We start from the raw sequence: 14915 nt of genomic DNA on the forward strand, positions 1-14915 counted from the left end.
CTAGAGGTGGATAGTAACACGTTTTCACAAGTACTTAGCGCACCTACCTGTGATCGAATGCTTGTGGAAATGAACGATTTCTACCAGCGCAAAAGAGACCGCTTGTGATAATCAGTCCCCGAATTGATATTTTTTTTTGTTACCACAGACGGTTCCTTAAACAGATCGTCTGTGATAATCGATCCTCGAATCAATATTTTTAGACCCAAAAAAAACAAAAAAATTGATCGACGAAGCACCCCCACGGTCGTGACGTCGCAAGCCACATGTTTTTTCGCGTGACATACGCGCACATGGGGTTCTTATCACTCAAACTTGAAACCTCTCAGCTCGTGCGAACCCTTCTCACTATCTCACCATATAACTACTACTGATCATAATAGTATATGCATTCCTTTTGATATCTTCTATCTAAAACTTCAAATGATTATTTGGTATCTAAATAACTTTAAATTAAAAGGTTTTAAACTACAAAGTTGTAGATCTCATTGAGGGCTACAATTTTCATATAAAGTTTATCCTCATCCGACTTCGTATAAAAAAAGTTATAAATTTTTTAAGATAAATTGTCATCTAATACTACATGCGATTCACATTTTCAAATGCGGTTTACATAAGAAACCACGTCTAAAAATAGATGTCAGATTATCTTAAAAAATTCATAACTTTCTCTTACGAACTCAGATGAGAACAAATTTTATATGAAAAATATAGCGTTCAACGAGTCTACAACTTTATAATTGATTATTATTTTTTATTTAAAGCATTTAGATATCGGAATAATCATTTGAAATTTTAGACATGAGATATCAATCAAAACGAGTGTATATGTTATTGTTATCGCTAGTACTTTTGTAAGCTAAGTCTTGTTATTGCTAGTGGAGGTCTTTGATCTTCTTTTTATTGATCTTATTGGAGATGTTGGATTTGATAGTATTCTTTTTCTTCCCCTTATTCTTGAGTTTACTTGTATTAATAGGACTTTTTGGTAATAATAGCATGTGAAACTTATGTGTAAAACTTTAATTGATTATTTGGACACCTAAATAACTTCAAATAAAAAGTTTTCGGCTACAAAGTTATAAATCTCGTCGAGGACTACAATTTTCATATAAAATTTATTTCCAATCCGAATTTGTATGAAAAAGTTATGAAATTTTTAAGATAATATGTCATCTATTTTCAGAGTTGATTCCTTATGTAAACCGTCTCTGAAAATAATAATCTATTTCTACAAAAGGTTCATATAAGGAATCACTTTTAAAAATGATCATTATTATAAACGCTTCCTTATATAAATCGTATGTGTTAATCATCCTAAGGAACCGTCTCTGGACTATTACCGCATGTGTTTCACATAAGGAACTATTTGTAAAAATTATCTTTATATAGATGATTTCTTATATCGTCCGTCTCTGAAAATCGCTCAGCGGTTTACCATATAACCCATTTGTGAAACGACACCCTACATGCATTGAAAAATAGTTTTTATAGTAATAATAAACGGTATGCACTACACTACGCCAACACGAACCGATCCACTCAGTTGCTCTGCCCCGAGGGATCTACACGCTAATGGCTTCCCTAATACGGGTTAGTAATCTCGCTTCCGCTATCCAATTGATGTTCATGCTATAGGGTTAACGATCTTCAAGCTTAAGTTAGCAGTTAGTACTCACATTTGGTTCAGAGCTTAATAGCCCTAGAACTGAAATCAATTGACTTGAATTAATCGTTGTCGGCCTCGGGTCAGACATTGAGAGCTTTACAAATTATTTTTGACTTACAGCCTCCTCTGAGTATATCCAATATATATGAATCATAGCTAAATAGAATAGGTTTAAAGCTTAAAAAATAAATCTTGATTGGGTGAAGTGCTATTTGTTGGGCTTTTTGACTAAACCGGAATAATATGATATTTGATAAAACAATATTCACTCTTCTCTGTATGTAATTTTCAAGAGCACATATTGGATAAGACATTGGATATTGTTACAAAAGGAGCAGGAGCGGGAAACAATACACGCTGCATTCCGTTTTTTAAGACAACTACAATGAATATCTTCACCAATTGTAGATGGAAGTTTAGCAATAGAATAGGTATTTGATGATGGAGTATTTGTTATAGTTCATTTGGTTTTTACTCCTAGCTAAATTACGACTATGTGGTACACGAAGTCCTTATCATACAAAAACATTGTAATAAGTATCAACTTTGTATATCTTCAAATGTAGCGGTTGAGATATTTTTTATTCTACTATCTAAAAAAAAGGACATGGAACAATCAATCAAACTCTGCTTCTGCTTCGTTGGGTGCAGATTGGATTATTACAGACATCCTTTAGGCATGCAAGGGGTTAGATCGGTGTTCCTCAAATAATGTATGTGGCATTGTGGCACTCAGAAATATAATTATACTATTGAGCAAAAAAATAAAATAATAAAAAAGAAAATATATAAACCTAGAGCTGGTAATTATTAAAGGAAAAAAAAACCGGAGACATCAACGTTCAACAGATAAATCAAAAACCAGTAAAATTCACTTCATAACACACGACATTGACGAAATCCAAATTAAAGGTAGCCCAGCGTAACATTCAACGACCTAATTTAAAATGGGTAAACGGAGTTCAGGACCAAATTAAAGCAGATAACACGACAAAGCCGAAGAGGACCAACGTTCCATGCATCAGTTGACGAGAACCCTCTCGCCCAGCTTGTAAGACACGTACGCGTCGATGCATGCGTACTGGATCTGTGCCAAGTCGAGATCGTGCTTCTCCCAGTTGCTCATGGTGACGTTCATGGGCTTCTCCATGGTCAGGCCCAGCACCTCCCTCGCGTAGCCCTTGAGGCCTAGGCTCCTCCGGCCCGTCAGCCCGAGGAGATCGTTGCAGCGGCCCTCCAGGTCCACCGGGGCCGCGCACGTGAGCCCGTAGTCGGCATCAAGCTTCGCGGCGTCCTCGCCGACGCCGATGCCGACGAACCGCACGTCGGGGTCTGCGAGGAAGCTCCTGATGGACGCCGGGACGCGATCGACGTAGAACAGCTGGAGGACGAGGCAATGGGTGCCGGCGCAGAGCTGGAGGATGGCCACCCTGGAGGTCGTCCACCGCCTGTAGTTGGGCTTCCACTCGCAGTCGAGGCCGACGATGAGCCGGCCGCCGCCGCGAGGGGCAGAGGCGCGGACGGTGCGGACCCACTCGTCGGCCGCTGCGGCGTCGCGGGTGACCGTGGCATCGATCGTGGCGTGGCCGAAGCGGACCGTGAGGCGAGTGGTGGAGCTGGAAGAAGCTCGCGGGCGCTCGGCATAGCGCCAAGACGACATGGTGGCCGGCTGCCGCGGCGGATCGGAGGAGCTACCCGTGCTCGATCTCTAGTGGCTCACGAGTACTCGGAGGGCATGGAGGGTCTCGTACTTATACTGCTACAGTTAACTGCATGCATGCATGATGCATGCGTCGATCTGCTAGACGTCTGGTGAATGTGATTAATTAATTAGCTGGACTGATCATTTTGAAACTCGGAGCGTCGAAACGTAATCCCGAGGAGTCGTCCGTTGAGTTACCGAGTGAAGCACTAACTCTTACGGGAAATTGTGATGCCCATACTAACTAGCTGACGTGGTAATTCAGCAGAGCATTTGTCACTGACACATTAGCTTTTTATTGGATTCTTGCAAATACTTAATTAAGTAGTCACATCATTGGGCCGGGCCATATCGGTCAATATGTGCAACCCGAAGTCTTTAAAAAATAAAAGAAAATGTTTCGCATACGACCCATTTGTATGACTCCATTACGATCAGATGTTTTGGTGTCTTTGTTGATTAATACTAAGTGAGCCATCACCTAAGTAATCTTAGCCATTGGATCTCCTTGTATGAATGGGTTGTACGTATAGCAACACTCTAAAAAAAAGTAGGGGGTATAGAGTCTAATATAGCAGTAATTACAATCTTGCTATATACTCAATGGACCTATTTGTGAAATGGATACTCCCACTTGTATTGTGAAACGGATGGAGTATTGTTTTGGTGACACGTGTTTCACTTGTGTCAACCGTTTCAGATTTTATTCTATGTAGGCCAAAAAAGGGGATTATATAGCTTGCAATCAGCATATATATGGATCAGATTTTTGAACCTCCAATCGAGGAAGGTAAGGACCGAATAGTCAAGTGGCTAGAAAAGACGATATCACGTGAGATACGCGTTCACTCGACTTATAGAAACACGGGATACGGGAACGATTACATGGCAAATTCAGAACGGCGATCCAGCCATGAGGAAAATTGCGACGTTCCAAACACATCTTCAAATCTATTCTCTTCTTGTTCTGGCCATCATTTTGCTCTCCCATCGTCCGTAGCTCGGTCAGTTTTCTCAAGGGGATGCAGCTTGGGCTAGGGCCATGGGCCCTAGCCATTGGAGTCGCAGTGCTAGCCTCCATGGCCATGCCTCGAGGTTGCGACGCTGCAGGGACCGTGGTCAGAAACATCTTTGTCAGCCGGAACGGGAGCGCTGGTTTCAAGTCCATCCAAGACGCCGTCGACTCTGTCCCGTACGGCAACGGCCAGTGGATCCGAGTTCACGTCGCCGCGGGCGTCTACAAGTAAGTAACTCATGCATCCCTTGTTGAGTAGTTTGAATGTAATTTTTGTTTAGGATATATATTGTCTAGCTTTTGTTCTACTTGTACATGATGAAGAACGGATCATGATTTTAGTTTGAGATGTACACTCCGTCTTCGATCAAGATCCACGTACTCCATTTCATATCCAAATTTCAAATGATTTTGCTGGTCTAGGAAAAGTCATCTCAATGAAGCTAATTCTGTCCCTGTTTTTCGTCATGACGCATGCATGAAGTGAGAAGGTGATTGTACCTAGGAACAAGAGCTTCATCCTGCTGGAAGGCGAGGGGAGGCAGCAGACGTCGATCGAGTGGGCGGACCACGCCGGCGGGGACTCGGGCACCGCCAGCTCCCCGACGTTCGCCGCGTACGCCACCGACTTCATGGCCCGCGACATCACCTTCAAGGTCCGTCTTCTAGCTCTACCCTGTCCGCCACGGACGGCACAACACGACTTGCTCAAGCGCTTGTTTATGCAACCCAGTTGCTGCCGCGCGCAGAACACGTACAACGGGGACGGGAGGGTCATCGCGCCGGCGGTGGCGGCGCTGGTGGCTGGAGACCGGTCGTCGTTCTACCGGTGCGGGTTCGTGAGCGTCCAGGACACGCTGAGCGACCTGGAGGGGAGGCACTACTACGAGGGCTGCTACATCGAGGGCGCCATGGACTTCATCTTCGGCAACGGCCAGTCCATCTTCCAGGGGTGCGAGATCTCGACGGCGAGGACGCCGGTGTGGCCGGGGTTCATCACGGCGCATGGGCGGTGCAGCGAGGCGGACACTAGCGGGTTCGTGTTCAAGGGGTGCGCAGTGGGGGGCGTGACGCCGGCCTACCTGGGCCGCGCGTGGCGGGGCTACGCCAGGGTCATCTTCTACCAGACGGCCATGTCCGGCGTCGTCGTCCGCCAGGGATGGGACGCATGGAACTACAAGGGCAGAGAGTGAGTAGTGCTCGCATGGAGCTACAAGGCCTTGTCGATGTGATTGGTTGATCGGTTGGTGATGTGCTTGCAGGGGCACGCTGACGATGGTGGAGGCGGGGTGCACGGGGCAGGGGTCCAACCAGATGGGGCGGGTGCCGTGGACCAAGGCGCTGCCCGACGACGAGCTCGCCAAGTTCGTCGACCTCTCCTACGTCTCCGCCGACGGCTGGCTCGACGCGCAGCCGCACTAGCTAGAGTTTTCACACCAGTTGGTTTGTCACCAACGATGAAATTTTGAATATGGACACCAGGGCAATATGAAAAGTTTCGATGAGGTTTCCAATATAAGATGAAGTTCAAAAATAAAAACTTGAAGTGATTAGACTCTCAGTTTATATAGCGTAAAGTCGGAGGATAAAGGGAGACGGCGAATGCAAAATCAGAACGCAGAGGACAGGTGAAAAAGTATGCAGACGCGGTCTGCCTTTCGAAAGAGAAGTTTGTATGAAATCCATGATTGCAAGCATGCACGCATAGCTTTGAACTATAACAACTGGAGCTCCAAGCAGCAAAACTGCAAATTTTATTGCCAAATATGACGCTATCGCGGAAAAAATTGGAAACTAGCACCACGAACGTTGCTACTGCCACCGCGCTTCTTTCCTGTGACTTCTTTTTTCAAGCTTACAAGGTACTTTCTTGAGAGAAACTAAGGGCGCCGTGAAATAATAATCAGAGTGTCCTTTCCAATATCAGATGTCCTAAAGGTTTGTGGACAAAAATAAGGACTGGAGACTAGAATTTGCGACTTACATAAAACACACAACCGGTGCCGAGCAGTGACGTTCCTCTTTCTCCTAGTTTCATCAACAACCACAACTTTGATTTTTATGCAATCGTGCTCAACTTTATGAAGTGTACAGACAGCTGGAAGACCTAGGTGATAATAATGCCGTGCTCAAAGAATAGATCAATCTCACTTGGTGTAGAGGACATCCTCCCATGGGTGACGGTACAGTGGTTGCTTGAGCCTCTTCTGGTCAAAGGTGTGACTACAAATCGAAGCACATTTGTTCAGCAAAGTGAGTAGTTGTAAAATCAGACTAACAAAAATATATAACTGTAACATACAACCCAAACGTTAGTATCATTTGCACAGCAAAAACAGATAGAGATATCAGTTATCAAAAGAATAGGACTCACCCAATCAAGCCAATTGAACGTGCAAGCACGAAGAGTCCATTAAGGTAACCGATCTCAACAATCTCGTCGATCTCTTGTTTGCTGAACATTCCACTTCCAGAAAGAAGATCCAAGAAAAGCGACCCGATCGCACCATCGACATTCAGAACCAAATTGTTGGCTTTCGACAGGGTGTAGGTCTCAACCTGAACAGCGTATTCCATGTACTTGACTGAAGGGAAATGTGTGTGAGCATATTTCTGTAGAAGCTGCACTCGCTTGTCCCTGTTGTCTCTGCTCTTGATCCTAATCATGCCAAACAAGTGAACTTAGTGCAAGTTCAAATGGTGCAACTGCTCAATTAATGGATCACTTTAAGGCAGCAAACTCTAATACCATAAACCATAAAACCATTGTTAAGTGGAAAGATTTTTATGACATAATCATGTCAATGGTATATATAATATACCTGTGACCAATCCCAGGGACACGGATTCCCTTCCTTTTCATGCCTTCAACAAACTCGTAAGGCGTGAGACCCTGGAAGCAATTGATGCAGATCCATTAGGGCGATTAAGCAATATGTGAAACATGGAGATGCTGAAAGCAAAGGAGGAACTAATTTGGCTCACTCTATCATATGCATCTTTGAAGTACCGAGCAGCATCATCAATTGCACCACCAAAACGGGGACCAATTGTCAATAATCCTGTTAAAATGGCATTCAGTTTTATTATTTCAACCATAAATATTGGTAATTTATACATTTGTGTGTGGAATGGTAAAAGTTTTGCATGTACAATTCAAACAAGCTCACCAGATACCAAGCTGGAAACAAGGTCCTTTCCAGCCCTAGCGGTAACTATAGAGTTATGAGCACCGGATACACAGGGACCATGGTCAGCGCAAAGCATGATGCATATCTGTGAAACAAAGGAAACTCTTTTAGATTAAAGTACTCCAGATATAGAAAAACATTGTCGGTCAAAATTGTCTACATCTGCTAGAGTTTGAACACTGTAATGAAGATAGAGTATGCATATTACATATGCCCATACTTACCTCAATAAATTGAGTGCAATAGCGAGGAAGGCTGCGCTTGAACCACAAAAGAGAAATAACATCACCAACTCCATAACCTTGTTCAATAATTGTAGACATTGGGACGCCAGCATAGCAAGGTTCCTCACCTATATCACAAACATGTGCCCTATATTATTTCCTAGGAGAGAAAAGGACGAAAGACAAATATAGAGCATATATAGAATAACATGGCACAACTAATCTAACCTCTGTCATCAGAGATAGTGGAGATAATGTGGGTAGGAGCCCGGACCTTCCCACTCTTGATTGCAGTTTTAAGATCCTCGGGAATGGGAGGAGGTGTAATTTCAGGCACAGGAGAAATCTTTCCATCCTCAACCTGACAAATATATTTAGCTTCAGAAGCTTGATTCTGATATTACACATTATCGTAACGTAATGCTTGGAAGACAACAGTCATGATGCAGAGAAATATCATCACCATACCAGTTTGTCAAATGTCTCCTTAATAGCACTTTCGAGAGCTTCATATGAAGTAGGCACAACTGCCCCAGCCTCCCTTAGTGCCTGATTCTTAGCTTGTGCTGATTCCAACTCACCACCACTTTTTGCACCCTGTTAGGTTCCCCCAAGAAAGATCTGTGTATAGTAAATATACTGTTCTCCTAACAGAAACTAAGGGGAAAATTGGGTGCCAATGGTTTCTCGAAAACTTACAGCATGACCAAACTGTACTTCAGATTTGAATAAACGTGCACACGTCCCACTAACCCATGCAACAACTGGTTTCTGAACCTTTCCTTGTTTCAAGGCTTCGACAAGTGAATACTCATCTCTTCCGCCAAGCTCCCCAAGAACAACCATCATTTTAACCTAAGGCAATAAACATGGAGTACAACAAAAAGTTACTTACTAGAAGAAAAATGATCCATGCTTGGGTTACAATTTACAAATGAAGTATAGAAGGCATTATGGTGAAAGCTTTCTTTTATGCTGAACACCCTTTCTGTTCTAAATTTTATAGAGGTGTGGAAAGGCAATATAGATAATGCAAGATTATGGTAAAGTAGTAGACTTAGAAAATTAGAGAGTAAAAAGGGTGTGAACAACTAAATCAGCTATAATATTGACATCTTTCGGATGCCATCATACAACATGAGATATAAATTAGTCATTCGCACGACAGTTCAAAATAAAGATAAACAAGAATGTATACACTACAAGGAGAAAACACACACTAATTCGAAAGAAAAAAAAAACATCCACAGCAGTTCAAATGGCAAACCTGTGGTATGTTATTAAAACGGAGAATGTGATCTGACAGAGTTGAGCCAGGGAAAACATCCCCTCCAATTGCAATTCCTGAAATGTTAAAAACTAGTTAGATTGTGTGCATTTTCGTATGTACAGCAAATATTAAATTTTCACAATTATCCACAAATGTGTTACCTTCATAAATACCATCTGTCACTCTTGCAATGGTGTTGTACAGCTCATTTGACATGCCACCCTGTTGATGAAATAAATGTTCAGTTTGTCATTGGGATGACACACAAGCATCTAAATATACACTTACAGTAGAGACACGCAGTCGAATAGATACTAATCAATGATTCAGAAATGAAGGAGATAAAGATTAGCTCGAGCTCAAGCTAAAAGTTAAGTTACATATGTATTTAACTTGAAGTATTTTTCAAACTAAAACATAAAGCCAAAGCCTCATGCTTATTCTAAAAATCTACTCAGTGTGTCATGAAAAACTGCATCAGAATATATCTAACATGGCTCGCATGTCAAAAGAAAAATACAGACACACAAAAAGGGATAAACAGAAAAATGGTTTTCTTTTCCCCCTTCTCTTTCTTTAATGGGTGGAAACATCATACAGATGGTGATGTAATCATGTCGACAAGCTAGTTTAACTGAAAATGAAATAAGGGCATAAGGGCATAAAGGCAGTACCGATTTAGACACGAAACCAACTGATCCAGGCCTGTAAAGCTTGCATTGAATTATGTTGTCAATGGTTCCAGCAGTATCGCCAATCTTGAAAGCACCAGCTTGAATTCCTCCGACTGTTGCAGGTCCAATGATGACCTACATTGAACATAGCCAAAAAATTAAGAAAAACATACAGGCCAAACCTGTAACAACTGAAAAATACAATGATGTAATACTCTGTAAAACAGGATATGAAAGAGCATGCCAAATACCAATATTTGGGATGAAAAAAGAATCCAAAATTCATTACCGTGTTCATGAACTTTTTTATATGAATCTTTATTTAAACAAAATTGTGCTATGCTAAGGGCTTTATGATAATAACTTGCAGATAACTTCTCAGCTTTGAAAGGCAGATAGTGCAAGTAAAGTAAAGTCCCAACCTTGTTATTAGCACGTGCGTAACTAATTAGCTGCTTTGTGTCAGATTCAGGAACACCCTCAGCGATAATGGCTACAACTCTTATTGTTGGCTGCTTCAAAGCAGACATTGAAGAAGCTGCTGCGCTGCAAATTTTGCAAATACAATGACCAAGTAATTTCTCCAGATCATGCAGCCTTTCCCAAAAAAATGAATATTGAAATGCTAACTAACCTCCGGAAGGATGCAAAGTTGATAAATACATCAGCAGTTGGGTGCGCATTGCATGCAGCTTCAATTCTGCAAGAGATACACAAGTAAAAACCTCATTCAGACATGAACATTGTGCCAGCAATTTGTTAATGCACTCGTGTCCAACCAATAAAGAGCTACTTTGTTGCTCAATGATATAGCTTATATGAGGGAGTAGATAACCCACGTAGGATGAACCGGAATAGCAATTTCTTCTTGTCCAAAGAAAAGTTTCTGAAACCCATCAGAACCAGGATTGATTATTCCAGCAACAGAAGGTGTTTCTCTCCCTATCAAGAAGCACATAGTCAATAATGAATAGAACAACTATGCAGTACTTGTTAATCAAGAATCCAAGAATATAAAGGGACGCATACCACACAGGAAGTCAAAATCAAGCATGCGTTGGATGGGAAGTTGCTTATAGTTATAGAATAACGCTTGGGTAGTTTTCGAGAAAATTTGGCCCGTCGCCATGATTTACTTCGCCTATAAATAAAACAAATTAGCACATGATACAAAAGAATAGACCCTTGGACAGCAATGTTTGCACTTATACTACTACAACATACTGTAATCATGTTGCAAAAAAAACTATATGGAACAAGAAAAGATTCCATGACATTATAAATAACAGGTAACTTTTCAATTTAATAATTATCATGCCACAAGTGTACAGCAGATGACACCTAAATGCCACGATGATTGGACCCAATTTTTCAGTAACTGCAGAATTGGGCTATCAAAAACCAAACTAACAGTGAAGTATTAAACTATTATCAATCCCAATACAATAAAATGCTAGAGGAAGATGCTCAAATGTTAGAAAATAGGAAAGCTGAAAGCTCTATACCCGCTAGAGGTTAATTTATTTGATTAATTCTGGTAAATGATTTTTAAAAATCCAATATTGATTCAGGGAGAGCTAATTCTACTTCTCAATAATCATCAAGCTAATAAACATCAGGAGAAGCTGGATCACACAAAAAGCAAAAGTGCACAGAGCAATTGGAACACTAAATAAAGGAGCCCATATACTGATATACATTACGCAACATGGTAATTTGGAAGCATTACAGTCAAAATTGTACCAGGGGAAATCTTTTGAATAATCTCAAAATGACGATTTTACAGACATGACTTATGGCAGGTGAGAAATATATCTGCAGCACACATATGTGGCCTAGAGAACAAGAACTATAGCATCATATCAACTATGGTGAAGTCCTAATTTCAACATAACATGTTCCAAAAGATATCTTTCTTTGTGAATTCAATGTGCTCATATTATTTTTATAATCATTCATAAAGAATGTTTACGGTTAAAACCGACTTACAAATATTGATGTTTTAATCACTCAACTCGCATAAACAATAATAGCATGACATCAAAAGGGGGCACTTAGTGACGAAAAAAGTATTTGCAGAACAAGATCAAAACATTCTCAAACAGAAGACCTGCAGAATTTAATAAAGCCACATAGACCTAACAAGAAGTGCACAATCCCAAAGTCCACTTAAAATATGACCATGCTAAAATTCAGAAGTACTTGGTCCAAGTGCAAATTTGCTACCCAAAATCTGCTGTACAAGCAGTGTCTCATGAATCCTACTATAACAGCACAAATCATACTAAAACAGGACAGTCAACGACCCACAGAATGAAACTGCTAAATGCTCAAAAGCGTAGCATACAGGAGCTGAATCTGAGCAGAACACGAGATCTCAAATATGGTACACCAGCACATTTTATCTGCGTCATTGCCCTGCTACTTGCACCTTTCATCAATGCCAAAATCTAGCAAATTGACATCCAAGCTGCCTAAATCACTTTTTTCGTTACCTCTGAGTTCACGAGTTACGAATTCAAAATCCCAGTGAGAATAACACTAAACATTTCACCAAGATCAGAGTTATCTGCCAGTCATCAGTCGCAAGCAAATTATAACGAGTAGAAACGGCCATCGACAACGGAACCAACCAAGCGGTATCTCAAGTTAACTTTCTAAACACGACAAATTTAAACCCTCGATAATTGCCGCCCCAAAACTAGCACAACCAAACCACGAGATCTCCTCAGATCCATACAAAAATCGTACCGGGGAGTCCAAATCCCCAGTACCCGACAAAACCCAGCAACCCGCCACGCAGCAACCCCTAGAAATCAATCCAAACTCGCACGCGAACGGGACCGTCTCCCGGTCGAATTGAGATCAGGCGCCGCGCGCAGGCGGCAGGGAGCCCATTCCCACTCAAACCCTCCCAAAACCCCACCAAATGCCACGCGAGCCGCGAGATCCCCGCGCGACCTCGACGCCACAGCACACGCGGATCCGCAGATCCGCGGCCCAGCGACCCGAGCCACCGCGTGTTGGGCCTGATGCCGGCCGGAGAGAGCAAGAGCGGCAGCGGCGAAAGGAGCAGTGGGAAGTGTGCGCATGTGGTGTTTGGGTGGAAGATGCAAACCTTCCGAGGCGGGGGCGAAGCGAGGCGGAGGAGCAGGCGGGATCTGTCGGGAGATCAGTACGTGCGCCTGGCGGAGCAGAGCTGAGGCGGACGGAGGCGGGCGCAACGGAAGCAGAGGTCTTTATAGTGGCGGGTAGGGGATGGGCCGGCGAGGAGTAGGCGAGCGACGCACTCCCCATCTACCCACGCGAGCCGAGCCCCCGGCGCCGTGAGAGCTGCCTGGACCGGGTCCATGAGCCGTGCCGTGAGAACACGCACCACCGGGGTTGACGAATGGGCGGAGTTTGGGACGCCGGTGCATCGTCATTTTTATTGCTAATGGATTTTTTTGAAACTTTTTTCAGACCCATGTTTTCAAGACGTATATACACGTGCTTTACCCCATTCAGTTGATACAAAGTAAGGTTTGGATATTTTCCTTAGGCTCCGTTGGATGTTTGAATTGCCCTCGATGAATTGAATTGGGCTCCAATGCAAATTCGAGGGGAATCGCATTGCTCTCCCATACCAATTGTTGTGTTTGGCTGTTAAAGAAATCGCAGAATAAAAATCAAGTCACTAGCAAATTTCAAATCATGTTTGGTTGCAAAAGGAAGTTAAATTGGTTTGGCTTCAGACACTTATCTATCCGCTACGCCATTGCATGTCCAGCCACCGCCGCGGCTTCTCCCCCTCCATTGATCGAGAACCTCTATGTGAACATCAATGGATGTGTCATAGACTATATTCGGTGCTTTAGATCATATAGACATGTCCCTTCCGTCTTGTCACTTAGATTGCACGCTTAGGGTTGAATTTTACTCAACTAAATTTTTGGTAAACTTGACTAAAACTCAAATGACATTTTTGGTAAGCTCAAATGATATTCAACTTGACTATGACATTCTGGCTAGAAATGAGCCATCATTGTAGTTGTCACATGTCAACGAGGAGCCCAAATGAAACGAATGGCATAGTCATATTTGTGTTCTGGTCTTGCCACAAGGCATCATCAATATTGAAAAGCAATGTTGGTGATCCAAAATTAAAGGACATCTCAGAGTTGCATCTTAAGAAGTATGTCAAGGCTACAAAGCTTTGATGCATGATGCATGATGCTCATGATATCCAACAATGGTGTGACATAATAAGTTATCCACAAAGTCTGTTTTGGAGTGCCTTCGCACGTCAGTATTATCCACAAAAGCATGTTTAGGGGCACATCAGGATTGGTAGACAAGAAAGTAAGTATTTTTTCGTTAATCATTTGTTGCACCAAAGAAGATTTTGCCAATAGATACATGTGTAGCACCGCAGCAAATCAACGTCCGTGGCTGCGTGGACATGTGGTCTATACGTCGGGTTTACGTAGGTCGCACCGCAGATTCTAGCTAGACGCATCCACACACAGCAATGCGCTGTCAATGACCAGTGGGCCACCGCGATTCACGAGACCCCACAGCTCGAACGTGGGTGCCCGTCACGTGGTGCAGGGCAGACGAGCGGCACGTGCAGGGGCGGGGTGTGCTTTTATTGGGTGGAGATCCCGAGGTCAGCCGAGGGCTGGCTGCGGTCTCTGCGTGGGCCCCGGCGAGCAGAGGCAGAAGCTCAATGAGGATGGCTTGCGTGCCTGGCCTGGGTGGGCTTGGTTCCACGGTGGCAACATTGGTCGAGTTCAAAACGGCATGAAGGAATTTTAGTGTTGAGAGTGATTTGAGAGAGTTTTAGAGTAATGAATGTTGATCTATTGATTGATGTGTCACACATATATATACATGTTTAAAGGGTATGAACATGTCCATTCAGTAGTGAATGGTTGCCATTTGGTTCAATAACTGAAAGCAGTTAGTGTGCTAATTGATCACATGCTAAATGTCTACTTGTAACACTCCCCCTTGATCAATTATCTTGTGTGTAAACTTCTTGTTGAAAACTCCTCTAAAAACCCTGTGGGAAAAATATGAGGAGAAATAATATGTTATGTGTAGATATACCATTAAAAACTCCTTTAAATTCAATGGGAAAATATAAGGAGAAAATGATATGGTATATTTCAGTTATTGCTTCATTGTA

General features: G+C 42.6%; 3 protein-coding genes across 3 annotated transcripts; 1 reads left to right on the top strand and 2 right to left on the bottom strand.

Moving 5' to 3' along the window:
- Positions 1–2690: 2690 nt before the first annotated feature.
- LOC133903018 (3'-5' exonuclease-like) lies at positions 2691–3329 on the bottom strand. Its single transcript, XM_062344355.1, has one exon. It carries the CDS (start codon positions 3327–3329, stop codon positions 2691–2693), a length of 639 nt encoding a protein of 212 aa, XP_062200339.1.
- A 1064-nt stretch (positions 3330–4393) lies between these two features.
- On the top strand, positions 4394–5808 carry LOC133903026 (probable pectinesterase 29). The gene is made up of 3 exons (XM_062344367.1): positions 4394–4614; positions 4871–5575; positions 5649–5808. Exons 1-3 carry the CDS (start codon positions 4394–4396, stop codon positions 5806–5808), a joined length of 1086 nt encoding a protein of 361 aa, XP_062200351.1.
- A 468-nt stretch (positions 5809–6276) lies between these two features.
- LOC133900179 (ATP-citrate synthase beta chain protein 1) lies at positions 6277–13025 on the bottom strand. The gene is made up of 17 exons (XM_062341310.1): positions 12864–13025; positions 10775–10886; positions 10585–10687; positions 10380–10445; positions 10168–10291; positions 9746–9880; positions 9233–9293; positions 9069–9145; positions 8501–8656; positions 8270–8398; positions 8030–8162; positions 7802–7929; positions 7557–7662; positions 7372–7448; positions 7209–7279; positions 6761–7045; positions 6277–6609 (listed from the first exon to the last, which is right to left on the bottom strand). The coding sequence occupies exons 2-17, from the start codon at positions 10872–10874 to the stop codon at positions 6534–6536; spliced, it is 1827 nt and encodes a 608-aa protein (XP_062197294.1). The 5' UTR covers positions 10875–10886; positions 12864–13025; the 3' UTR covers positions 6277–6533.
- Positions 13026–14915: the final 1890 nt, after the last annotated feature.

This window comes from Phragmites australis, chromosome 2, assembly GCF_958298935.1.
Source record: "Phragmites australis chromosome 2, lpPhrAust1.1, whole genome shotgun sequence".
Lineage (NCBI taxonomy): Eukaryota > Viridiplantae > Streptophyta > Magnoliopsida > Poales > Poaceae > Phragmites > Phragmites australis.